The following is a 27596-nucleotide window of genomic DNA, read 5'->3' as shown; positions in this document are numbered from 1 at the left end:
TTTTAATTATGGGTCTAAATACGAGTCTGGGCTGCAGAAGTTGTGTCTGTCGGTGTAGTGACATTATGAACCAGTAGAAGGCTTGACACTATTTAGCAGTATGCAGCTAAAAAGCTCCTGTTGTGTCAAGGATTCATGAGCTACATACATCGTAGATTCCAAGTTAGGTAAGCGCAAATAATCGCATTATTGCTGCAACGTGACCGCATAACCCATGACTACAATGATAGAAATGCGCACGTTCACACATTCCTGTCTAAAAGCTCGTTTAAAATGACACTTTCATGTCAGACTCACTTCAGCTAGCTAGCGTTAGCTTTAGGTTCGCTCGCCAAGAATACCAAAGCGAGTTGTTACATGCGTTTTATTAACAGCTGGAGAAAATAACCTCCATAAACACGATGAACGGATTGCGTTTTGTTCACAAATCAGTTTCATCAAAGACAAGTAAATTCACAGCTTTTAAAAAAATCAGCGTTAGTTGATTAGCTGACCATGACTCCCATAATGTGTGATTAATAAACAAATTACTAGGGCTAGGCTCTCTATTTTACACAATTGTGATTTATCCAAGCAAAAATCATATTGTTTTTCCGACTGACAATACGAAGCGGTTGTTGAAAAATCGTTAGCTGCTGACATTGTTCTGTCAACAAACCATTGTTAACCAATTAAACATACTGACAAGTTCAAAAGAGTTGTTGCTGAATTGAATAGAATTCTTTAGGGATTCATGTTCCCATCACTAGACAATGTCTGCCATAGTTGATCATCTGTAATTACCCGTTTCTTTTCTCATTTATGTGTCCATATCTTCAGACCAAGCCATGTCTCAAGTGGAGAAGAAGGCTGGTCTGCTGCGGAGGACCTCGTCCTCCAAGAAACCACTGAAAGAGAAAGTAGTGTTGATGTATGATGAAATCTTCACAGTGAGTATCACGCACAACGCAGCCAAAATATGTCGAGTGGAAGTGTTTTTGTAAACGATGTCTTGTATGTATGTTTTAGAAAGATGACCCTGCTAAGAATAATCCTCGCTTCTGGGATGAACTGTTTCTGATGAAGGTATAATGGAGTTGGTAACGCGGTTTCCTCCCACATTCCGAAAACATGCATGGTAGACTGATTGGACATTCTAATTGACCCCTAGCTATGAGTGTGAGCGTGAATGGTTGTTTGTCTCCTTGTGCCCTGCGATTAGCTGGCCACCAATTCAGGGTGTCCCCTGCCTCTGGCTCCAAGTCAACTGGGATGGGCTCCAGCACCCCCCCCCCCCCCCCCCCGCGACCCTAGTGAGGATAAAGCGGTTCAGAAAATGAGAAGAGATAAGAGAGAGACTGATGACATAACTCATTATCTTATAAAATCAATCGTAGGCAATAATTAAATTTAGGTTTGCTGTTGAATTGTAATGAATAAAGTTGAGTTCATTCCAGCCAGTTGAACAAATAAATGTAGATCACAAATTTAATTTAATTTGCAAAACCTCAATCATGCATTTACTCTGCAGCCTCTTGACGTTATTTGTGTGATATATTAAAAAAAGAGCAACAGGAAACTTTATTATTATGATATTTTTTTAAATTAATTATTATTATTTTCTTTAACAAGAAAGATAATAATGCTCAGTTTTGGACACTATCATAAATGGGTTGACCTTATGAACCTGTTGATTCTCATTACATCTGGTAACAATTTTTGTTGAATTGGGTCTGTCTGTTATTTTTAAATTTAGTAAAATCTAAAATTGATATCAGTTTACATGTTTAATCAAGTTTTGAACTATAGCTCAGTTTTATTTCAAAGGAAAAAAAAACTGAATTAACATACAGTACGTTCTTATTTTATTATTACAAATATTGACATACTGTAAAATATGAAATTAACAGCATTACTGCTGTGTTTTTTTTAACGTAAAGGATATGTCCACTGTATTTGTAGTTCTAGTAAAACATAGGTACGTAATTGAATAAATTATGACAATGCAATTTATATAATGTTACTACAAAATGGTGATACATCAACATTTTCACTTTTGGAGTGAGTAGTCAGTAGATAAAGCTGGAGTTGGTGAACATGAATGGTCTATTTTAATAAATTTCATATTGTATCTGCAACGCCTTCAAATCACCTGGTCATTAGCCTGGCCAGAATTTTCTCAGTTTATATATTATTATTTTTTAATGCATTTCAAAAAGACCGCCCCATTTACTAGGTAAACCTGGAGTACCTGGAGTCAAAGCTGGAGAGTGTAGATGGTGAGGAGGTACAGCGGATACAGGAAAACATCAACAGACTCTTCCATCACAGCGTTCAGGCTCTTGGAGAGGAACATCAGATCAAAGTGGTCAATGCTTTGCAGGTGACAATTTTTTTTAGCATTTGTACACCCACGGTGAAAAGCTTTAAGACAATTTATCAGTCGGCTGAGTAAGTATCTCAAATGCCTATATTTTCACCGCAAGTGTTTTTGATCTGTTACTAGATTCTCAGTTTATGCCAACCCTTCTTTCTCTCTCTGTCTCCTTTGCTGGGCTCCCAGACATTATGTGCTCTTTTTAGAGGCGTTCATCAAAAAAACAAGTCCGCATCGGGCTTTGACATCATTAATATGCTTGTGGGCTTTGACAAGGCTGAGCAAAGGATGAAGGTATGCATTTGTATGCACAATGTGAAAGAAACTGTTCATTCATAAAAAAGATGTGAAAAGAGTATCATTTTTTTGGTGCAGGACTTAATGGAAAGACTGGACAGCCTACTTTGTGGAGATGGCTCAGAGAGTCTTAAGAGTCTTTGTCTCAAACTTCTGCTGTGTCTAGTGACGGTGAGAAATTTCAGGAACATACAACAGTACTATTGCCGTTACTGTCGAGGACAATTTTGAATATGATCATTTCGTGTTGGGTTCTAGGTAACAGACAATATTAGCCAGAACACCATCTTGGAATATGTGATGATCAACAGCATCTTTGAAGCCATATTACAGGTATTGATGAACTGGATTGAGTTGGATGGTTCAGGAGTGAAAATTTGCACAAGCATTTTTAACAAAAAAGTGCACAAATAACACATAATAGAGTGGTACCTCTACTTACAAAATTAATTGGTTCCAGAGCTTGTTTCGTAATTTGGATTTTTCGTAAGTAGAGCAGTACTTTATTTATAAAGTCTCTAATTCAGTCCACGGCAATGTTCCCTCTAATTTTTCGTTGGTCCGGGCAGAAAGACAACCTCCCTGAGCGCACTGAGTACCAGTGTGAGCGACATCATCGGTACTCGGATGATTCGCCTAAAGACGTCTCGCCGACGGACGTTTGACAGACGGGCAGGTCGCCGAATGGACGTTCCGCCGAACGTTCATTCGGCCGAACGGAGGTTTTGCCGAAATGGGATTCGCGCGCTCGCCCCGCCCCCGGATCGTGTACAAGTTTTTCAACCTCGGCCCGCGGGCCATATACGGCCCGTTAGGATTTTTAATCCAGCCCGCCGCCGGCGTTGTCCAAATTATAGTAAAAATCAATGTTAGTCTACCATCAATGGCAGCCCGGGAATAAGCACTCTTGGGCGGGCAGATGTAGCAGAACCGAGCCGTAAAATGACAGCAATCGGGTCAAATCCATCCTAAAACAGCATTTAATGATTAAATACAAATACTGGAGCTCTTTGGACATTAGAACCGAGCCCAGGGAAATGAATTCCTCGGTAAAATGTCGCGATGGAGGCAAAAAAACGTCTATATACACCCATTCGCCAAACGGCTCAAAATGCTCTCAAATTCGGTCAAATCCAGCTGAAAACAGCATTTAATGGTTAAATACAAATACTGGAGCTCTTTGGACATTAGAACCGAGCCCAGGGAAGTGAATTCCTCGGTAAAATGTCGCGATGATGTCGCGATGGAGGCAAAAAAACGTCCATATACGTCCATTCGCTAAACGGCTCAAAATGCTCTCAAATTCGGTCAAATCCAGCTGAAAACAGCGTTTAATGATTAAATACAAATACTAGTATTTGTATTTAATCATTAAACTAACAAATACTAGTATTTGTATTTAATCATTAAACGCTGTTTGAACAAACGTTCATTCGGCGACCTGTCCGTCTGTCAAACGTCCGTCGGCAAAACGTCTTTAGGCGAATCATTCGGTCACGACATCATCATTGCTCGCTATGGGCACACCTGTATCACACCTGCAACAAGCAGGTGCATGTCAATGTTCCCTCTAATTTTTCATGTAAAACATGCTGTAAAACACGAAAAACATAAGAGTGGACAGAGCTGCTGCCACTGGCTGCCGCTTAAACGGCGCCATCATGGGGAAAGGGGTAAAAAAAATAAAATATTTCTGCGCGCCATATGATTGCTGCTGCGCAGAGAAGACGAGAGTAGTGCGCAATTGCGCACGCGCTCAGCTTAGACGGAACATTGGTCCACGGTCCTAAAAAAAAATACTAAAATGATCAAAGTTTCGCTCTTTTGTACAAAAGACGTAAGAAACCCACAAAAATGAGAGAAAATGATACATTAATGTATTAAAATGAATAACAAACATGGAAAAACATTTCCTTTTTGTGCAGGTTCATCAGTGTAAGTAAGAAGCTAACTTTAAGGGAACAGGCAGCAATTAAAAACACATCTAAACAATTTAGCATTAAATAGTCGCTAAATAGTCAGTCGTCGCTTTTAATTCTTCTGCTTCAATATCGGGTACACCGCCGTATTGCCTTTTAATATCAGTCATGGATGGATAACTGGGCCTGCTTCTTTATTTCATTCGCCCCAGTACTTTTAAATGAAGAATAAAGTTGCTTTAACCACACTCGAAAAATTAAAAACAACTTCTTAGAACTTAGTGACGAAGAAGGGCAGTCAAAAAAGAGTAATAGTTAGGCAGCCAAAAGTAGGACAGCGGAGTGTAGGGAGATTGTCAAGCAGAACTTAATACTACCGCTACTTTTTCAAAATTCAAAAACGGGTACAGGAAATGTATTCACACTTTGGGGGATTTCATAACTGGGATCTTGTTTTGTACATTGGAACAGTAATTTGCATATGAGGGGTTTCGCAACCTGAAAATTTTGTATGTATATAAACATTTGTAAGTAAAGGTACCACTGTAATAAATATTTCAAAATGTTTTTTTAAATACATTTATCACTCATATTTAAATGTATCTTCTAAAATAACTTAAGTATAATAATCATGCCTAATATATAGTTTTGGAGAAAATATTTCCACTTAAATGTGGAAGTTATTCTAGTATTGGTAAATATTGTAGGAACACTATTATTCAGTTCATGAGGCTGACTATTAGGACATTTTCTGACATTAAAGTGAGCACGAGTGTGTGTATACATATAAAGTCTAGTTCCTATTGGTCACTTTAGTACCAAAACATTAAGCTATGTTACAATAAAATTGCAGATATCAAGGCACTCAGACGCTACTTGTATACAAGTACTTTTTTCACAATCCCCAGGTACTGGCAAATATGTACACCTACAATTTGACTGATTTTCTTAATTTATCTTTTACTTGTAACATGATGATGCAATTGTTTGTTTTCCAATTTTTTTGTCATGTTCAAAAGGTTTTGAATCATGGTACATTAATTCAGTTTGACTGAGGTAGTGATCACAAGCAGATGCAGATATCCATACACCCTTACAGCTTCTTAAATCTATGTCTCAATAAACAATGATACTGTACTTTGTCACGCCACAGAGTCAAACTTGAGCTCAAGTTCTGCCTTACGTGTGTTTTATGAAAAGTGCTGGGTTCATAAATCGCGCACAAACACATTCATGTTAAATACAATTAATTATTTCCTAATTCTATCTCTTGATGAAATCAACTACCATTTAAGAAATTATGTATCAATTTATATCCCAAACGAGTCAACTTTGTGAGACACAAATTGATATAATTGGATTGGAGTGATATAAACTCATACATAGTTGTAATATGTGCGTATTCTGATTGGTTACGCTGATTGAGATCTGTGTTTCTGCTCTATCTCCTGTGCAGATTCTCTCTGATGTGTCCAGTAGAGGGCAGCATGGTTATGATGCTGTTGTTCTTCTCGCCCTTCTGGTCAATTACAGGAAGTATGAGGTTTGTCATTTCACTAATTTCATGCACAAATATTAAAAATACAATAAATACCGTTCCTCAATTGGACTTACCTACTTTTATATTTTCTCTGCATTTGTTAGCATGTATTGTAATTTTGTCACTAAAAATATACTTTTATTTTCATGCATTTATTCTCTCTTTGTCAGTCTGTAAATCCATATATTGTGAAGCTCTCCATAGTGGATGATGAGCCAACACTGGATGTAAGTATTGTTTTGTACAGTCCTGTGCTAAAGTTCACCCCCCCCACATCTGGTTAAGTTTTTTCCCCTCCATACATCTTTTAAATGGAAAATAAATACGTATTTTTACGACTATAAGGCGCACCGGATTATAAGGCGCACCCTCAATGAATGACACATTTTAATGTTTTTTCCATATATAAGGCGCACCGCATTGTAAGGCGCACCGCTCCGCATTACACTGTTCTACCGCACCGCATTATACGGGTCTACAGTAGAGGCTGGGGTTACGTTATGCATCCACTAGATGGTGCTGCTCTAAAGGGAATGTCAACTAAACAGTCAGATAGGTCAGACAAACTTTATTAATAAATTACAAATCAGCTTTCTGACAACTCCATTCACTCCCAACATGAATAAACAAGTTTTTTTAAATTTTCTCCGAGGTTAAAGTATTAGTATTTTCATGACACAGCAATAGCATAATAACTCAAGTTGAACAGGTGGGCGAATGCGGTATGCAGCACGCACGTCTCCGTCTCACCAAAGTCGTCATTAATCGAGTCAGTAATTTCTGCCTTCCTGAAAGCTCGGACCACAGTTGAGACTTCCACTGGGAATGACGATGAACATAGAATTAATGTGCTAAATCGAGCTCAACCGAAATGAAACGCCGTGTTATATATCTCAGCACTCACCGCGCACAGGAAATAGAGTCGGGGGCTGCTTGCCGTAGTTGCGAGAGATGTTGCGGCTCAATATTGATCCATATATATAATATATATAAATATATAGTTCGCAGTCTATCTTTGAATGCCCTGTTGACGCCAGTCTAGCGGCTGGAGTTCTTTTGTCAATCCAGCCGGAATGACGGCGAGCACCAAATTAGTGTGCTCGCCGTTATACTGGGTGTATTGACAAAAGAACTACATATCCCAGCATGAACCGCGCACGGGGGAAAATGAAGTCGCAGGCTGCTTACCGTAGTTGCGAGACCTGTAGAGGACGGTGTACCCTATCGACTGATTTATTTTATTTTATCGTGATAACAATTTTAATATTTGTCCATTTATAAGGCGCACTGGATTATAAGGCGCCCTGTCTATTTTGGAGAAAATTTAAGACTTTTAAGTGCGCCTTATAGTCGTGAAAATACAGTAAATAAAAGGACATAAATACAGGTTTGCTTAAAAATGAACTAAAAACATTAAAACACACAAACCATTCGTTTCTGATAAGTATTGAGACAATGCTGCAGACCCAGTGATTTCTTTATTCTCAACTGGTTAATTGTCAACCCTCTAGATTCTAGAATATGTAGTGCACTTAGAAATAGACAAGAACAGACTAACAAAAGCGGGCTGCATCACGGATTTTCTTTCATTTGTGGCTTTTGTTTGCACTACAATGAGTGACATTTCAGTTATACATAATGTCAAATATAAAATCTGACAGTGCCGGGGACTTTTACAGAATGTTGTAAATTATACAGTATGATATCTTGAAAATATTTCAGTCAACAAAAACCAAACATGAGCAAATTTCTATTTTTTGTTTTTAAGGGTATGGGTCTTGTTGTTCATCATGCTTTAACAGAATATAACAGGTAAGATGTACTTCTCTCCAACCTAACAAAAAGTTTAAATGATTTGCACAGATCCGCCTGTTTGCCCCATGGGTTTTTGAGGTGCTTTGAATAAATGTTCTATTTTTGTTGAGCTGAAAAAATCGTGAAAGTTATTTATATCCTTTTGTCCTTCCTCCTAAAAAAAAACTACCAACTAAATCCTTTAAAATTGATCAAAGTGTTCCGATTGTGTATGTGAGAAACACAAAAATGAGTGAAAATGACTTATGTATGTATTCAAATGAATGATAAACATACATTTCGTGCAGGACTACAGTGCATATAAGAAGGAAGCTAACGTGAGCTCACGGAGACATGCACATGAACACACATCTCAACAATTCAAAACAACTTGCATTAAATAGAACTCCAAAGGAGTAACAGTCTCTCCATCTCATTGTTCAGGACAGAGTAGAGGTACCACTCTACTTGCCATGCTAAGGAGTCGTCGCTTTTAATACTTCCTTCTGCGTCAGTAGCGTACCGATGCTCGTAAGTGGGTTACGGCCGGCATGTATTGCCTTGTAATATAAGTCAACCGCATGGCACTTATCTTCTGTTTTTCCCCAATGGATAACAGGGCCTGCTTATTAATTTCATTCGCACCAATAATTATAAATAAAGAACACTGTGATGACAAAAGGCGGTCAAAAGAGAGTTGTTGTTGTGAGGCTCCAATGGCAAGCCAGCAAAGTCATTTAGATATCAAAGTGTTTCGTAACCTGATACTTTTTTTATTTAGAGGCGTTCATAAGTTGATGTACCACTGCATTTACAAAGTATGATAATACTAGGCATTCAAATTTGTATCATCCAGTCATACTAGAGTCTGAGAAAAATATTTATAAAGTTATAAAACTCCCAACTAAACCCTTTAATATTTTTGCATGAAAGATGTGAGAAACACGCAAAAATGAGAGAAAATGAAAAGAAAATAATTAATGTATTAAAAGTAATAATAAACATGCAAAAACGTTTCCAATTTGTGCAGGTACATAAGTGTAAGGAGGCAGCTAATGTTAGGAACAGACAAAGCATATAAAAAGACATCTAAACAACCTCTAATTATGAATTTAAAAAAAGTTAGCATTAAATAGAATTTGAAAGGAGTAATAGTCTCCATCTTGTCGTTCATTACTTAGAGACCATGTCAAGGAGTCGTGGCTTTTAATACTTCCTTCTGCTTCAATATCGTAGCGATGGTGGGTGGGTTTACGGCCGTTTTGCCTTGCAATATCAGTCATGGATGGATAACAGGGCCTGTTTCTTCATTTTATTCGCACCAGAAATGTTAAATAAAGACAAAAAAACAGAACTCTGTGATGACAAATGGTGGTCCAAAGAGTTATTGGTAGACAGCCAATGGTAGCCCAGTGGAGTGTAGGGAGATTGTCAAGTACAATGTAACGCTACCACAACAATTTCAAAATAAAATAACGGATACAGGAAATGTATTTCCGCTTTGGGGGATTTCGTAACTTGGATCTTGTTTTCGTGTATTGGAACACTAATTTATATACTAACCCTAACCCTAACCCATATCAAAGGGATTTGTAACCTGAAAAGTTCATATGTAGAAGCATTCCTAAGTAGAGGCACCACTCTATTTCATTACTAAATTCTTACTTTTAATGACTCCTTATCATTCTCCTTTTTAGGCAGTACAAAGACAAAGAGGAAGAGCACCAGGGTGGGTTCTTCTCCACCCTCACTAGTATGGTAGGTATTTCCTTTTCATGAAGCTGGTCAAATTTGTTGTTGTTCTCTAAAGATAAAAATGCAATTTTTTTCAAAATCATCCACAGGTGGGCAGCATGTTTATAGCAGATGCAGATGAGAAGCTTTCTGTTCAGTAAGTTTCAAGTAAACTAAGTTTTGATCAACAAGATACTCTTGTAACATTTTTCTTATTGGAGTTTGCATAAATATTGCTTGCCCAATTTTCCTTTTTCCTTTATTTAATTACTCTTAATGTAAAGAAGTAATAATTAATTCAAATGGTAGATTTAATCAATGCGTTGCTGATTTAGTTGTAAATTATTTTTAATATGCTAGATTCCCTTTCATTTTTCTTCAACTTTATCTCAAGCAATGAATAAAATTTCTGAATTTTATTGCATTTTTTAATTTTAATTTTTTTCGCAAAATGACTATGCCGGCTCTAACTTTAAACTTCTGTTTCAACTGCAGGACCAATGAAGCAATTTTGCTGGCACTGTATGAGGCCGTTCACCTTAACCGGAACTTCATTACTGTATTAGCACAGGTAAAATAGATTTTCTTTCTTTCTTAGTTTTACATGCCAAGTATATTTAATTTTATTTATTTTGGAAAACTAATGATGTAAAATATGTCACTACTGTAAATTAACTTGTAGTGTTACCTGCCAGCTTTTAGTGTATGTCCTTCATGAACGAAATACCATATTAAATCAAAATTCTTGAGGGATGTTTCTTTTGAGCCTATATTTACAGATTCATCTGTATCTGCGGATGTTTTTTTTAGGGGAGTGAAATACCGTAATCTCATTGGAAATGTTTTTGGTCTTTCCATAGAGCCATCCTGAGATTGACATTGCAGCCACGCCAGCCAATCAAAATCAGACCACTCCAACAACGCCACTTGGCACCACTCCACCTTCTCTTGATAGTATGTCATTTTTTTTCCCGGAAGTTTGCTTACAGAAGTATAGTTGTTCTGGTTGGGGAGACTTACCACAAGGAATAGCATGTTTGATTAGTTTGAATGCCCTAAAACCTTTGAGTTTCTGGAATAAAAAGTAGCTTTCCCTTTAATGCCCCCCAAAAATCTCTAGTTTTTCCACTGGTGCCTCCATTCTTTACTAAAGCTTCAAACTACAATTTACCCTTTAAAAGGTTTGGAAGTACCCAAAGGGGCCCTGAAAAGCACCAACATATTTTGCAAGTTTTTTAGTTGCCTCAGTCTCTTCTTAAGTCTTTTACAGCTTACATTTTTCATTACTACCACAGCAAACTTTACGACTTTGTTTTCCCGTGACCAAAAACTCTAGAATACACATACAATGCACCTAATGCAGCAACATTTTCAAATATTTACTAGTTTGTTTTATGAAATGGAGTTTGCTGGGGTAACAGCCCTCTTACGACAAATGTTCGTTCGTTCGTTCATTCATTCAATCATTCATTTTTCATTTCCCAGTTGACATGGGGCACAAGGCTGGGGACACCAGGTATTCGTAGCCAGCCAATCGCAGTAAGACAGATGTAACAATGCTTAATACTTGCGTTTCTCATTGAACCAAAGACTTCATGTCTCATGCTTATACATGCTCTGCATTAGGGGTGCATATATGCTGTTAATTTCATTGGTGCATGCTTCTAGGCCGGATAGCCCATGGCGGCTTCACACACGACATTTTCTGTATTAAATATGAATTATTCTGTTAAACCAGTCACATGGAGTGTGCGTTTCAACCTGACACACATGTATGAATCAGGCATTATACCAGCGAACTAAAATGCGCTGTAATGGAATGTGGACTGACAGTCACAATAGATCCCGTCCTGGGGTAGTCATCGGAGGAAGATGTAAACAACAGAGAATATGATCGATGAGGAGAAAGGGGATGCTTCATCATTTATGAAAAAAGTGGTTGCGAGCAGAGATGCTTGTCGAGATGACAATAAATCTTCAACATTTCTCTTATCATCGTTTGCTTGAAAGTTTACTACAACCACCATAAGGATCTGCTTTCACTTGTATTAGCCTTTAGAGATTCCTTACGTTATGGGTGGTCAGATTTCTGTAGCTTTCTACATACACCTGTACTTTAATTGGCTAAAGTTTTAATTGTTCATGCTTTGTGTAGTGATGAACAACCCCGAGCTGCCACTGGATCCCAACCTGCAGACAAGCAACCTTCTAATTACCTTCCTCAAATACGCCTCTATTGTAATGCAGGATACTAAAGGTAAAAATGACAATTTTCCCATTCTACCTTTGTATCTCAACTTTCTTACATCTAGTTACAGTCGTACCTCTACTTACAAAATTAATTGGTTCCAGAACTTTTCGTAAGTTGAAAATTTCTTAAGTAGAGGTGTACTTCATATGTAAATTCTCTAATTCGTACTATGGTCCTCACACAACTTCCAACTAAATCCTTTAAAATTGATCAAAGTGTCCCAATTTTGTATGAAAGATGTGAGGAAACAAAATGAGATTAAATGATAAGGAAATGATTTATTAATGTCTTAAAATAAATAAAGCATATGAAAATGTGCCCTGCATCGCTAATAATTCCCTCCGTGGCCGTTATTATGGGAGTCGTAATACCCGTGTTTGTCTGCCAGATGACAGCAAGAGCCCGTTCTATCAGGGCCGACAGCCTTCCACTTTGTACTACATTTTAGACTTTTACCTGTGCCCTATGTGTGTGTGTGAAAATAGGTGCCGCGTTGCATTTTTACGGTTTTTAATTGCTTAATAAGGGGAATTGCAATCATTTATAAGGGGAGCATTTAGTCGAGGTGGACAGGTATGTAAGAGAGAATCTTGTAACATGGATAGTGGTTGTTGTGAGACAGCCAATTTAATTTAATTGAATGCTTTTGTTGTCATTTTGTGAGATAGAATGAGAGCGATTAAATGATAGCCCAGTAGAGTGTAGCGATGTTCTAAAGTGAGAATCTATGCATCTGCGACAATATTTTCAAAATAAAATAACAAATAAGGAAATGCATTTACTTTTTTGGGGATTTGGTAACTTGAATCTTTTTCGTATCTCGCGTTACTCATTTGCATATAAAAAATTGTAACCTGAAAATTTCATACCTAGAGGCATTCGTAAGTAGAGGTATGACTGTACTTGTATTACATACATCCATGTCCTAACTGTTTTTAGATGAGCATCGACTCAACAGTGCCAGACTGTGCCTCATCATTCTCACATGTATAGCTGAGGTAGGAGCAGTTTTAATAAAACACTTTGACACCCTGACTCTCGTGAGTGGTCACCTGTGCCCAGGTCCTTAGTTGTTTTAATATCATATTTGTTTGTATGAAATAGGACCAGTATGCCGATGCCTTTCTTCATGATGACAATATGAACTTCAGAGTCAGTCTACACAAAATGGTGAGTTCTCTGGAAATGTTCACAGTCTCCTAAACTTCTGAAACAATCATTCTTGTCCGGTCTGAATAAAGCACAGGAATTATTAAGATTAAAACCTGCAAACATATTATCAATCTTATCTTGATGATTTTGTTCTCAGTTGGCATGGACCATGAACTGTTTTCATCAATGATCAGAATCATGTCTTTTCTGTCATGTATTTCTATTTTGCAGCCCATGAGGCACAGAAAGAAAGCTGTGGAGAAAAACATCCCTTGTCTACCACTGGTCTGTGCCGTTCTTGGTAAGACGTTTTACATAAGTCATCACATTTTTGTCTTCTACATACAATACACAAATATTGCTGGTTTGTTGGGAATAAAAGTGACATTTTCACATGTGTTGTTTTGCATTTTGCAAGTGATTTATCAACTTTTAAAATTAACCTTTAAACTTTTTTTAAAAACTTTCCATAGATCTGATGGTAGAATTTGTCGTCACACACATGATGAAAGATTTCCCCATGGACTTATACTTGTGAGTAAATACAGCTCGCTCACCGCACTTAAAGTTGCATATACATGGCGACCATATTTCCCTCCTTTTAATTTCCTGATCAGGCGCTGTGTTCAGATAATTCACAAACTTCTCTGCTACCAAAAGAAGTGCAGAATCAGGTTACACTACACTTGGAGAGAACTATGGTCAGGTATGAATCTTGTCTGTAAAGAATCATCTTCCACCCAATCTAACCACTTGATCTGTTATAAAAGTTTTGTTGACAAATAATAATGTTCACTTTTGTTTGAAAGAATACTCTTATGTTCAATTAAAAGTCAGCAACTTGCTAATCGGTATAGGCAGAATAATTGATACTGCTCCTGTTTTAAGTACTTTTTTCCTTTCAAGTACAAGATTGTTGTGACCGTTTGCTATAAAAAATTCATTTGATATCTATTTTCATCTTCCTAAAAATATTTGGTGTAACCTTCAGTTGTAAATTTGCAGTTAAGAAGTTACTGAGCCCAAACAACCATTTACCAAAGACCGCTACGAACCAGCCGTGGTCAGTCATTCGAATTGACTTTGTGTCCATACACTGGTTTTCTATGGATTTAGGAGCGTTGCTGTAATATACACTATTTATTCACTTTCGGTTAGCGACAGAAGTTTAAAAGAAGAAATTGGATATCCTGAATAAAACCAGGATGCTGTTCTATGTTGTCTAGCCACTGCAAAGCTTTGCACATGCATCGTCAGCCAGTTGAGAGCTAAGTTCGCCTACCACATGGCTAAATGCCCGAGCTACCGGTGCCTTTTTGTCTGGGCTAGTGTGGTTTATTTAATTGTCCAGCACTTTTGCTTTCCTTCATTATACGTAGAGGAAGCATATCAGAGATGGTTTCAGTATGAGAACGGGTTCTACTTAACAGGCAGTGTGGTACCTGAACACGTTAAATGAGCAAAGGTTCGACAAACTTGGGCAAATGTGTAATGTAACTTGCCTTTTAAATGTCTTCATTCTCAAACGTTGTTTTAGACAAAAAGGACATACAGTAATTCCTTGAGATACGAGCTTAATGCGTTCCGGGACCGAGCTCGTATGTCGATTTACTCGTATCTCAAATCAACTTTTCCCATAGAAATGAACTAAATACAAATTAATTTGTTCCCACCCTCTGAAAAAAAAACACCAAAAAACAGGATATTGTAATGGAAAACATTTTTATTTGTTCTAATTTGCCCTCTACTAACAGAGTAACTAATAACTATCTAATGGTTTTGATGTTGAAAAAGAGACATTATTCAGTACAATGACTTCGGGGAGAGGGAGAGTGATAGATTCACCAATAGGCATTCCCAAATGCACGCACAAATAAAACAGACGGGAGACTCATCTGTGGTGTTCTTGTAAGAGAGAATCAAACTGACGCGCCTTCGTCCAAGTTCATTCTGCCGTTAGACGCATCTCTCTTGCTGTTTATTAACTTCAGACATCAGACTTACAACAGACATCTCAGCTCTCAAGGGAGGCGTGTGAAAATAGGAGTGAGAAGTCAATAGAAGGTTCTTCATTGCAAGCAAATACATAATATAACCCTAACTTTCTAAGTAGCAAAGCGTTCTTCATTGCAAGCAAATGTATAATATAACCCTAACATTCTAAGTAAAGCAAAGCGTTCTTCATTGCAAGCAAATATATAATAATGTAAGACTAATAACCCTAACAGAGAGAAAGAGAGAGAGAAAGAGGGAGAAAGAGAGAGAAGAGAGAGACTTTGCACGGCAACGTGCTCATAAGTAACAATAACATAAACAAATTTCAATGAACTTGGATTACGATACAAACACTCAAAAATAAGTTTAATCTAACCTTACACTAAATTTAATTCTATATATTTTTTTTTTTTACTTCTCCCAGGTTGGCTCTTTTTGCCCAGCCTCCCCCCTGACTTTCAGCTGGAGTTTTTAAAAGGAACCTATCGAGGGTTGTTTGCTTTTGTCTTGCCTTCAAAATATTCCGAAAATGATGCACACAAATGTCCTCGCAATAGGATAACGCATGACCACTTGCCAACTTTTCCGGGAAGTACTCTCGTCTTGGCGAGCAAGCTCCGCCACGCGTACACCACTCTCATATTTTTAAATAATTTCGTGCTTAAAATTAATTGTCATCATATGCCTTTTCTTTGCACAATTCTTCATTCCACCTACTTGCTGCTTGCTGCAACACTCCACCTAGTGCTTGTAGAGATCTTTAAACGAGGGAGTTGCGGCGAGAAAGACAGCGTGGCTGAAACCATATGCAGCCTCTCGTGTCTCGGCCACCTGACTGTCTTGCATGCTCCTATTTAAAAAATCGTATCTCAAGGCTAATATTTGTTCAGAATTTTACGCGCGTGTCAAATTCCTTGTATGTCTGGGCACTCGTATGCCAAGGTATTGCTCTACTGCAAACATGGAAAAAATAGGTCCAAATAAAGCCATCTGCCCACCCACACCTCTTAGCTCTGTTGGGGAAATACCATTTGTCTTATAAATCTCTTGATGCTTTTATTTGTTGTACAGCTACATGTAAGAGTTTACACCCTTTGCAAGTGAGAGGCAATTTCGCTCTCAAGTCATTGCCGTGTGCATTTAGAAATAAATTGCATCATTGAGTTTGGATAATGAGTCTCTAAAGAAAGAACAATCCATCGTGCTAGCCTTGCTTTCAGTCTGGTCAACACAACTCATGATCACATTCCACTTTTTAATGGTCCCATTGCACAGTGTCTCATTAGAATACTGATTCCTCTAATCAGACCAATAATCAGCTTCATTTTCTAGATTGCTCTACATTCTCCTCTCCTCGTTCTGATAATAGAAAGAAAAGAAAAGGTGGAGTTAACCTAAACCAGCAGGTGCTTATTTTCTTGAAGTGCCTTTGTTACCGTCGAATTATTTTAAGTACAGTGGTACCTCGTCATACGACCGCTCGTCATACAAAATGCTCGTCTTACGGGGGAAATTTCGATCGAACAAATTCGCCCGTTATGCGGTCAAAATTTCGTGATGCGACCAAGCCAGGTCTTTTTTGCATATCTTTCGTGTATAACAATATTTACGAGCACGGAACGATTAATTCAGACGAGTTCCTCCTAGGACCAGGAAACGCACAACGCGCATGCAAAAAGAGGGCTTTCTGGGTAATGAAGTATACTCCTGCACACAACACCCATAGGCAATGGCAACCTTTCTCAGAATAAAACTTCATTACCCACAATCAATACGTGGGAAGCTCAGCTATGTCATTTCCTGTTATTCTTTCTTAGGAAAGGTCCCGCGATCGTTCCTTAAAGACTATTTCTTGTTGGCAAGTGGTTGTGCGTTATCCTATTGTGAGGACATTTGTGTGCATCATTTTGGGAATATTTTGAAGGCAATACAACAGCAAACAGTCCATCGATAGCAAACGTGAGGGCGGAGGCTTGGCAAACCGCCAACCCGAAAAACGAAGGTAACAAAAGATTACAACAAAATTAGAATTCAGTTTTGTGTAAAGTTACATTAAACGTATGTTTGAGTGTCTGTATATATTAATCCAAGTTAATTTAAATTTGTTTGTTCCGTTTACGAGTGCGTTGTCGTGGAAAAAAAAAGAATCGAATTGATTGATCGAAGAATTGATATTTGATTAGTAGTCACATCTTTTTGATTATTCGTTTATTCCATCATACTATTGTTCCACTTGTCTTCTACATATATAACACTCAGTTGAGTTGTTTGCATAGGTTTCTTTGTCCTATTAAGCGAAAATCTGTCCTTTTTAATGAATAAACATATATATATATGTATATATATATATATATATATATATATATATATATATATATATAGCAGACATCTACACACGAGGTAGTGTCAGGATCAAAGTGCTGATGAATACTGTTGCAAAAAAAAATTGTGACAGCAGAAAAAGGAATAAAGTTCAATTTGTACTCGTTGGTGGTGTGATTGTGAGCGTGAGTGGTTGTGTGTTTTATTGTGCCATGCAATTGGCTGGCAACCAATTCAGGGTGTTCCCCGCCCGCTGGCCGTGGTTGGCTGGTAGAGGTTCCAGCACCCCCCACAAAACCTTGTGAGGATGCGCAGTCTTAAAAATGAATTATAAAACCTGTTCAGAAGGCTTATTTGGTATACAATACGTCATTTTCTATTACGGTTTTACGTACAATATTTTTTACGTGGAAAACCTAGTCTACATTTGTCTAAACAAAGAAGTGTTTCACAAACCTTTTTGAGCTGAGGCACACTTTTTGCATTGAAAAAAAATCCTGAAGGACACATCTTAAAATGTTTTAACTGTAGAGCCTATTTTCCAATTTAAAGTAATTATCATCAAACTTTTATTTACACAAATCACATTTAAAAAAAAGTATTTAATGTAACATGTAAAAAAAAAACTTTCAATTTTTAACTTGGAAATATTAATTACGTTATATTGCAAACACCCCAAAAATCATATTGTCAGTTTTTCCAAATATTGTTCAGCCCTAATATACACGCATAGGTGTTATTTTCAGGCGATGTCACCCAGTCTTAGATTCTTAATTTTTTAATAATCATGTGCAGTACAGTAGGGTTAATTTTTTGGATCAACCTTGAAGAGGAAATGCATGAAATTGAGTTGATTTTCTATTTACATAATTTAGTGGAGCAATCTCATGTGCATTGTACTGTAATTAGGACAATGGACATGTAGTTTCCACCTTGTAAATTGTTTGTATGCATTTTTTTTAAATTGTGTTTTAGCCGAGGAAATGCAGATTTTAGCTAAACTATAGTACACTGATATGAGTAATTACCAGCAATTGACAATAGGTAATACTATATTTATCCTATGCTCTGAACCTACAACAGGTGACATCTGATATTGGAGTGATCACAAAGTTTGGTGCTTCAAAATTACTTGTAGATGTTTTATTGTTCCAGATTTTTTTTTCATTCAGTGTCTCATTCTGCTTAGCGCTCATCAACCTGCTCAAGTTTCTACTGTCAAATGAAACCACACTGCTACCTAAACACAACATCTTTCAGTTGGCACTAATGGTAAGAATCACACACTAGATTCAAAACGATATAAAGCTGAAAAAAAAGTCAGGTATGTCAACTGTGTGACATGTCTCAGCCTAACAGTTTTCCCTTTTCAGGTGGTAAACCTGTTCAACATGTTCATCACATATGGTGACACATTTCTGCCCACATCTAACAGCTATGATGAGCTCTACTATGAAATTGTACGAATGCATCAAGTGTTTGACAACCTCTACTGTATGGGTAGGTGTTGTAAGTCCTTAGAATAGTGTTTATAAATCCATGTAAAGCTCATTATTTTAGCAAGGTGAAATATGATTCGTTTTTAGAATTTAGGCCACTCATTGAACTCAATGGCCACGATTGATGTCGCAAGACGTCCAATCCATTTTGACTAGGAGTGCTAGCAGTAATTATTCGCAGGCAAATACCATATTTATTCGAGTATAACGCGCACACGTGTATAATGCGCACTAAAAATTGGTATACATTTTTTTTTTTCACTTTTTCTCAGCACACACCAAGGATTGCACGGGTACTGGTAACTGGCAAATGCTGAACACATCGCCATGACAAAACATTTATTCACAACATATGGTACAGAAACCGGATAAAACAATCTACCAGTATGAACACTTCTCAAATGGAATTTACAATTTTAAATCCTTAGTCTAATTCATCATCATTAATTTTTAAATTTTTTCAAAGTCTGATTCATCATTATCAGACTTGCCAAACAATTGATTCCATTCTTCTTGAGTTTTTTAAGCATGAGCACCGGCCAATAGAATGGGCTCTCGCATTTGTATCTGTCTATATGTATCATTTGTATCTAGCTCTCTATCTGGCATTTGTACGTCTCCCATTATAACGCCTGCCGAGGGGACTTTTTCACCGGCGGAGGGTAGTGTTTCACCGGGATTCGTGTATAACGCGCACTTTGCTGCAGTTTTTTTGGTACAAAATTTTGCGCGTTATTCTTGACTAAATACGGTACTTGCTAAATGTTGCTTCCAGAGGGGTTCCCGCAGGTCTTAAAAGTTAAAATGTCTGAAATTAAAATCCAGGAAGGTAAGGTAATGAATTTACCAGTATTGTAAACTATTTGGAGGAATTGAATTATCAATTGAACTGTACATTTATTACCAATGAAAATCTGCATCACAAATGTTGATTTGAAACATACTGGAGCGAGGTGAATATTAAGGCTAATTTGCCTCACCAAACCTGTCCGGTATGAAACTAAATGTCTATATAATTTTCAAATCGAATAATCCCACAATTTTCCAGTGACAAATTTACCGCAACATGCAGTCTCAATCAAATTGCAATGTTTTTGTATGTCAGTGGTGGCAAATCTGCAAATGCTGCCCCTTCCATGTCAAAGAAGGCATGGTTAAACACACGTCATCGAAATAAAACGACAATAAACGCAGTTCAATGCTGACATTTAGCCTGTTTCGAAGTTAAAATGAAATTTAAATGATAAATTCTGCAGAAAGTCCTTACCTTGTGTGGGCTTCCTGTGTGTGGTTCCAGCTTTATCTAGGTCTACATTGTCTTTTCCTGTGTCTGTGCTTGCTACTGCTACAAACTGAATTTCCCGAATACGGGATGAATAAAGGTTAATCTAAATCTGATCTAATTTAAATTACTCGCTGTAAAGAATTAGACATGAGTGACTTGTTTATACAATACTGGTGCGTCCTAATGTTTTTTTCCATGAGGTTTTTATGAATAATGCTCTCTCGTCAAAGTTAACCTTCCCTTTGTAAAAATAAAATTCATAATATTAAAGAGGTTTAGTATCTATACTTGGTTAAATGTGTAACCTGAGGAATAATACATAAAATAATGACACTTGAACAGTAAGCAGATGGTGGCTGTAAATGTTTTTTAATGAAGCTTTTTATTTCTTACATGAGACTATTTTCTTTTCAGTGCTGAGAGTGTCAACAAACACTGGGCAGTGGAAGGAGCCCGCGAGCAAAGTAACACACGCCCTTGTTAATGTTCGGTAATAAAACTCACACATGCACACATTTATCCACACACTTGACCACTAAAAATGTACACAAGAGAGATGAATCACATTGTGAGATGTGTTAAATGAAGTCCCTTGTGGTTGAGGAAGATCCAAATGCAGTGAATCAATTATTTGTATTTAATTTTGTTTCTCTATCCCTACTTAATCCCTGCATTAACTTCTCTTGCCCCAAATCCCTCCCAGCACCTTTCAGTACGATTCACACACATGCTGTCTTTTCCTGCTGGTTAAATAATTCCTGATCCTCAGAGGTTATCCTGGCATTGAGGGACCTTTGGTGATCCTAGGAATTTGTTTTTTTCCTAGTCAGTTTCGCTCGCCAGAAAAGCCTGGAAGTTATAAAGGGTTAGAGAGAAGGCAGCTCTATGTAAACATCAAGGAATAATTGATCATGAATAGATTTAATGTAGGCAAGGGAAGAATGAAAAAGGGATTTTCAATGGGGAAAATAGGAAATTAAACCACTTGGATTTCTCCAGTATCGTGCACTTCTGACATTTTCAGCAGTAAAACCAAGACGAATTATTGATTTGTTATATATTTCAGCAACACGCTTATTTATTTATATATTTATTCATCTATTTATTTATTAACTTACTTATTACCTATCTATTTATGTCTAAAATGCCCTTCCTATTTCTGCATCCTCACTCTCTTGCTACTGTGACAACGAAATTTCCCGAATACGGGATGAATAAAGTTATCCAATCCAATCCAATATGGCGCAAGTTAAACCATTGGAGTATACGTGTGTCCCTATTTATGTATGTTTGGTCCATTCCATAATGTTCACCGCTTACTTAGTCTATTATTGCCTTTTTGATATTCCTTCCTTCCTTGAGATGGGAAGATGGTCAACGGTGACATAGGTTTTGGATTGATATATTCTGTTTTTATTTAAAAACCTTTGAAATATTTGCATCTCATTGTGGTCAGTCCAATCTTTTATGCGTCGTCTACCCACTCGGCTGCATTTTGCAGAGGCTTGAGCTCATTCACAAAGGCGAATTGTACTCAGACTGTGACCAAATTCCCCAAATCTGCTTTAAAAATATCATCAATCATGTAAAAAGTTTAGCAGCCAATTTAGTTTCCCTGAATAGAGAATGAGATGTTTAGTTACAATATTCGGTGGATGTACATTGGGTAACATGTACAATTTCTCTGTTAGGGCCATCATAAACCATTTTAACCCAAAGATCGAGTCATATGCTGCTGTGAACCACATCTCTCAACTGTCAGAGGAGCAGGTAAGAGTACAACTTGACACTGAAACATTAATTAACAGAGCTTTTTTGGAAATTGAGCCAAGATTAAGAAATCTAAGATGCCTTAAAGATAAGAAACCCAAATGAACCATATTGTCTTTGTATAAAAATCGTTGTTATAAATCGGTGCATTTACATTTCTTTAAAAAATAATCTTAAACCCTGAGTCTACTGTGACCATTTTTTATTTCTTTTTAATGCTTTTTTGTTTTGAGTTTTCTTTCTTTTTTGAACTTCATTCATATAAATGAACATGTTGTTAGGTTTTCACTCTAACCTAATTCAAGATGATGTTAGGCCCCAAAATAGATGAAAATCATCACATTCAAATATAAAAATATGCAATTTATTACAACATTACATGATCAATGAAAGGGATTAGAAACTTGAAATAGAGAAAATGGCGTGCTAACATGAAAATAGGTGTAAATGTAATAAGCCACATTTTTAGCTTAATCTCTTTGAAAGAAAAACTGTAACTGGAAAAAAAAGGTAAAAAATAATGTTTTGCATTCTCAGTTCAACTGTAACACTGGGAGACAATTGAGTTGTAAACTAATTATATAAAAATCTACAATGAGCATATACCGAACTAAAAGTCAAGCTTTTTTTTAATTTATTTTTTTATATAGGTTGGCTGGGCCAGCTACTAATACTCAAATGCAATTTACGTTTTTTGTCTCTCTCTGACCACTATATATATATATATATATATATATATATATATATATATATATATATATATATATATATATATATATATATATATATATCAGCAACATGCTTATTTGTTTATTTATTACCTATTTATTTATGTCGAAAATATATTTTCCTGTGTCTGTATTCTCACCCTCTTGCTACTGTGATAGTCAAATACAGTTATCTAATCTAATTTAGTATACGAACTGCACTCACATGGAGTGATTTAGTCATTTCATGACCATTAAATGAAGTGTTTTTCCGATATGACACAAAATGTGCTCCTGCCCTGCCCCTCCATCATTAAGAGCACTTATTAAAGTCAAAAAAGAGCACAGCGAGGATAGAAAAACATTTTTCAAAACGATAAGAGCGATGGATATGGCCATTATAATCTTAGTATACTCTTATCTGCTTGGCTTACTCAAAACAAGCAAGCGAGCAAAATGGATCTTTGGGCTGACTGAGCTTCTAGATTGGAAAAAATGCATCCATACAAAAGGTTTGAACATCACCCTGAACATTATCTTACTTATGACTGTGCAGTTGTGATACTGATTACCTTTGGGGCTTAATGAAACCGTGGTTCCTTAAACGCAGCATTAAGTCTTGAATTTTGCTACTCTCCTTTGAATACTCATACGCAAGAAGATAGTGTAGCCGGAGATGTCTTCATTCCTGGCAGTGACACAAGAAGATTGATGATACCTAGAACTACAGGGCGACATTTAAATGCAAACACAGCTGAGAAAGGCCCTTGTGTTGTTTTTTTCTTTTCCTTTTTCTTCTGATAACAAAACATCATGAAGCTGAACATTGCTCCTGTGGTGATTTGCATTTGTGGGCAAAGGCTTCTCTGCTCAAGCATCATGTTGGCCATCTTGCATCCTCCTGGTTTGTCTTTCATGCTGTTTTTTTCCTTCCAATTAGTTTTTAATTTTTTTCGCAAATATTTTTATTTCTCCAACCTGTTTGTTACAGCTGACACTTTCATACCTGTCAACGTATAAGTTTTTCCCGTATTTTATAGTTTTTTTGATCATTTCAAATTATGTACGCCGTATAACAACTTTTGTACGGGATTTTTTTTTAAGTACGTTTTTGTAAAACCGGTCTCATTCTACCAATTTCAGCTCTAATCCGGGTTGTCTCTGTCAGTGGTAGCAGAGGAAAACGTCCCCCACTGTTAATAGTATTGTCATGCTTTAAGCATGATAAGCGTACGCACAGTCCCCTTTCACCCATCACTACAGTAATACCTCGACATACGAGCAATTTGAGATACGGGTAAAATTTTGAGCAAATATTTATCTTGAGATACGAGACACATTTTGATATACAGCAGATGCGAGAGGCTGCTCATAAGAACATCATGGGCACTGTCTTTCTGGTCGCAACTCCCTCGTGTAATGTCTCTACGCATTTTTTCAGTGTTTTTTTCCCCCGTTAGTCAGTGCGAATGGCGGAGCTTGTTCACTAATACGAGAGGAGTACTACTTCCCGGGCAATTTGGAAAGTGGTCGTGCGTTATCCTATTGTGAGGACATTTGTGTGCACCATTTTGGGAATATTCTGAAGGGAAGACAAAAGGAAAACAACCCTCGATAGGTTGCATCTGAAAGTCAGGGTGGAGGCGGGGCAAATAGAGCCATGATAGGTATCAGAATTTAAAACAAAATTAGAATTGTTTAGTGTAAGGTTAGATTAAATTTATTTTTGAGTGTCTGCATCATAATCCAAGCTCATTTAAATTTGTTTGTTATGTTACGAGCGCGTTGCCGTGCATAAAGCCCCCCTCTCTGTCCCTCTCTCTCTCCCCTACGCGAAATCTGTCTAATTTTAGTACTATTAAACACATTTTAGTACTATTAAACCATTAGTTATTTGTTACTTTCTTAATAGATGGCGAATTAGAACAAATAATGTTTTTCCAATCCAATATCCTGTTTTGGAACGAATTAATTTGTTTTTAGTTCATTTCTATGGGAAACGTTCATTTGAGTTACGAGTAAATCGACATACGAGCTCAGTCCCGGACCGCATTAAGCTCGTATCTCGAGGTACCACTGTATATAAATATAGCGCCTCAGAAAGCCGTTCACTTTGGAGAAAATTTTAGCCTTTTACGTGCGCCCTATGTGAGTAAATATGTGCCGCGTTGCATTTGTACGTATTTTTTCATTGCTTAATAAGGGGAATTTCAATCATTAATAAGGGGAGCAATTGGCCGAGGTTGACAGGTACTCACTTTGTACCGCCACTGTCCCATCCCCTCCACTTTCGTAGGCTTTCTTGCTCATCTTAGGAAGGTGTCGCAAACACATACATTTTCATCCAAAGCCACTTCCGCTTTTTCGCATTGAGATGGGATGAATTTTTCATTATGCCATTTTCCAAATAATTCGCGAAGGGCTTACGATTAATCAAAGTACAACATTGAACAAAATGACGAGCTCAGCTGTTTTAGCCCTGTGATGAGTGAGTGCTTACAATAAATGTGAGCCACTCTTAACATCAATATGTTAGCGTTTGTCGACATCAGCTGCATTTTTTGTTTGTGGAGGGAAGCGTTCCAGCATGAACCTTTCACACTGTGTTTAAAGGTCATTAATAAAATCAAGAATGTCCACATTGGCTCCCTATTTCATGGCTGAGAAAGTAACTGTCAAGAGTGGAGCTTTCATAGGATAATTTGCTCATATTTCACTCGAGCTCCTCATCTCAGCTGGAGAAATTACACACTCGCACTTTGTCAAGTTTGATCATTCGGAATAAAGGAGGCAAGCGCCTTGGTTGACGCACACATTGATGCAGAAGAGCTGGAAATAGCCAACTGACAGCGGTGAGGCACGTGACGCCTCATAAATAAAACGTTGTGTTGAAGTACTTAAACCTAATGAATATTTGACTGTCCGTATGAGATTGTGCCCTGTCTCACTTTTGCGTCTGCTTGCGTCAGGTGTTGGAGGTGGTGCGCTCAAACTACGACACCCTGACGCTCAAACTGCAGGATGGTTTGGACCAGTTTGAGAGATACTCAGAGCAGCCCAAAGAGGCGGCATTCTTTAAGGAGCTGGTAAGAACCCAAAGCCATCGGACTATAACAAAATCCACTGTCATTAGCAGGGCTGTAAATCACCAATTTCATGACGGTACCATGAAGATACTTTGGTTAACAATATTATTACAAAGTCTGTCACAATTGTTTATATGATATTGTACAGATTCAATACAATAGGTTATGCCGTGGGCCACATTGAAAACATTTAAGTTTAATTCCATCATTTTACTGGTTATTCACAACAAATTGAGTAAAAATTGACATCAGGAGCCTTAAAAAAATCTGCAATTTGTGTGTTTTAGCAGGAAACATGAGGTCCGCATGGGAACCATATAGTTGAACAAAATGACATCTAAATTCACGTTTAAAAACGAAAAAGTGGCGTGTTTCTTTTACTTTATTTTCACTTTTACACGACCGCCTTGTGTGGAGAAATCTGCATGCACGGAACGCTGAAGCATTGTCAGGATTTCCACTTTGGTCATTTTAAAAATGTTTGCGTTTTCAGTCCTCAAAATACCTTCACCGTGTGAACAATGGGGCTGTTTTGGGAAAGTTTTGGGATTTTTACCCTTGCTATCATTGTCATGTAATCATCCCCTTTAAGATGACCAGAGCGCTTTAGGAGTAAAAAAATGTGCTGATATTTTTAGTTTAAGGTCCAAAACAAGCTTGAACTTTGTAATGGTGCACAGAGGAAATTGTGTGATAAAGATGTGTCGCATTTGTGTGTTAAGGTGCGCTCCATCAGCTTGAATGTGAGGAAGAACGTGTCTTTGAACACTTTGAGTCAGGATGTCCTTCTCAAAGAGTTCTCAACCATATCCTGAGATCTATCCTTGTGGACGGAGACATGCACAAATGCAAACTTCGAACATTTCCTCTTTATTCCTCTTGGAATGTCTCTCACGAGTCGGAAGCACCTTTTCAAGGACTCTTTAGCATGGGTGCGGGTGTGGCTCCATGTGAGCAAGCTTCAGTATTTGCTGGACTGTTAACAGGCAAGAATGTTTCCCAAAGTGTTTTTAACACTGTGTGATCCTTGCGGTGATCGGTGCGTATTATTTATTTCTCCAAATTAAGTTTCGATTTTCTTGGCTTTTGTGACATTAAGTCACCACATCATGACAATTTGCTGGTAGAAGAAAAAAAGTCCTGGGGTTATCAAATGAAAATCATGATTAACTAACTACTGTATAGCGTGCCAGTTGTTCTTTTTAACGGTATATGAAATTAAATTTCGTGAGGTTTTTAAAAAGTATGATTTCTTTTTCACAAAGATTTTTGTTTTGTCTGACAAATAAAAAATATATATGATTACCTGGGTTTCTCATCCATGTGTGTACCCATGAATTAAAAATAATAATCAAAAAACGAATTGTAATTGAAAAAAAAAAACAACAACAAAAAAAAAAAAAGAATAATAAAGAAAATCAAGCAAGTCTGTAGTTTGCTCTGGGATACTTTTTGTTCTTTTTTTGTGACCTCACATAGTTGAACTCTGGCTGCCATTGATGACAATACATGTCAAATCCATTTTTCCTTGTAGCGGGCTGAATCAATAGTATTTGCAACCTGTCCCTAGTTGAAATGTTTTGGATGTCTATTGCCACCAATCAGTGTATTCCATATCAATTTTCAGTTTTACTAACTATACCACAACAGTCTATGCATGAGTTGAACTAATAACTTGAAAAGAAGTTCACTGTAGTGACCACTGTCCTTCAAAGTGTTAATCACCAGTCTCAAAGAGGTTCACAGTTGACAAAAGACCAAAAAATCCCCAGATCTAAACCCCTTTTCCTTTTTGAGCAAAATCATTTAAAAGTTAACACAAGGTCTAACTATGTTCAGTTGTAAATGCTATAAAATATAATTTAGCATAGTATTTCTTTGATAACAAT

General features: G+C 37.2%; 1 protein-coding gene across 1 annotated transcript; it reads left to right on the top strand.

Moving 5' to 3' along the window:
• Positions 1 to 27010, top strand: armh3 (armadillo like helical domain containing 3). Its single transcript, XM_077605776.1, has 26 exons — positions 1 to 167; positions 820 to 929; positions 1009 to 1065; positions 2216 to 2362; positions 2543 to 2650; positions 2732 to 2824; positions 2912 to 2986; positions 6029 to 6115; positions 6283 to 6339; positions 7881 to 7924; positions 9604 to 9664; positions 9751 to 9797; positions 10136 to 10211; positions 10501 to 10594; positions 11796 to 11897; positions 12831 to 12889; positions 12996 to 13061; positions 13275 to 13344; positions 13517 to 13577; positions 13661 to 13749; positions 18550 to 18632; positions 18734 to 18860; positions 20559 to 20634; positions 21836 to 21914; positions 25591 to 25707; positions 26430 to 27010. Exons 2-26 carry the CDS (start codon positions 828 to 830, stop codon positions 26520 to 26522), a joined length of 2070 nt encoding a protein of 689 aa, XP_077461902.1. The 5' UTR covers positions 1 to 167; positions 820 to 827; the 3' UTR covers positions 26523 to 27010.
• The last annotated feature ends 586 nt before the right edge of the window (positions 27011 to 27596 follow it).

This window comes from Stigmatopora argus, chromosome 7 (genome assembly GCF_051989625.1).
Source record: "Stigmatopora argus isolate UIUO_Sarg chromosome 7, RoL_Sarg_1.0, whole genome shotgun sequence".
Lineage (NCBI taxonomy): Eukaryota > Metazoa > Chordata > Actinopteri > Syngnathiformes > Syngnathidae > Stigmatopora > Stigmatopora argus.
This window is presented reverse-complemented; position numbering and strand designations above follow the sequence as displayed.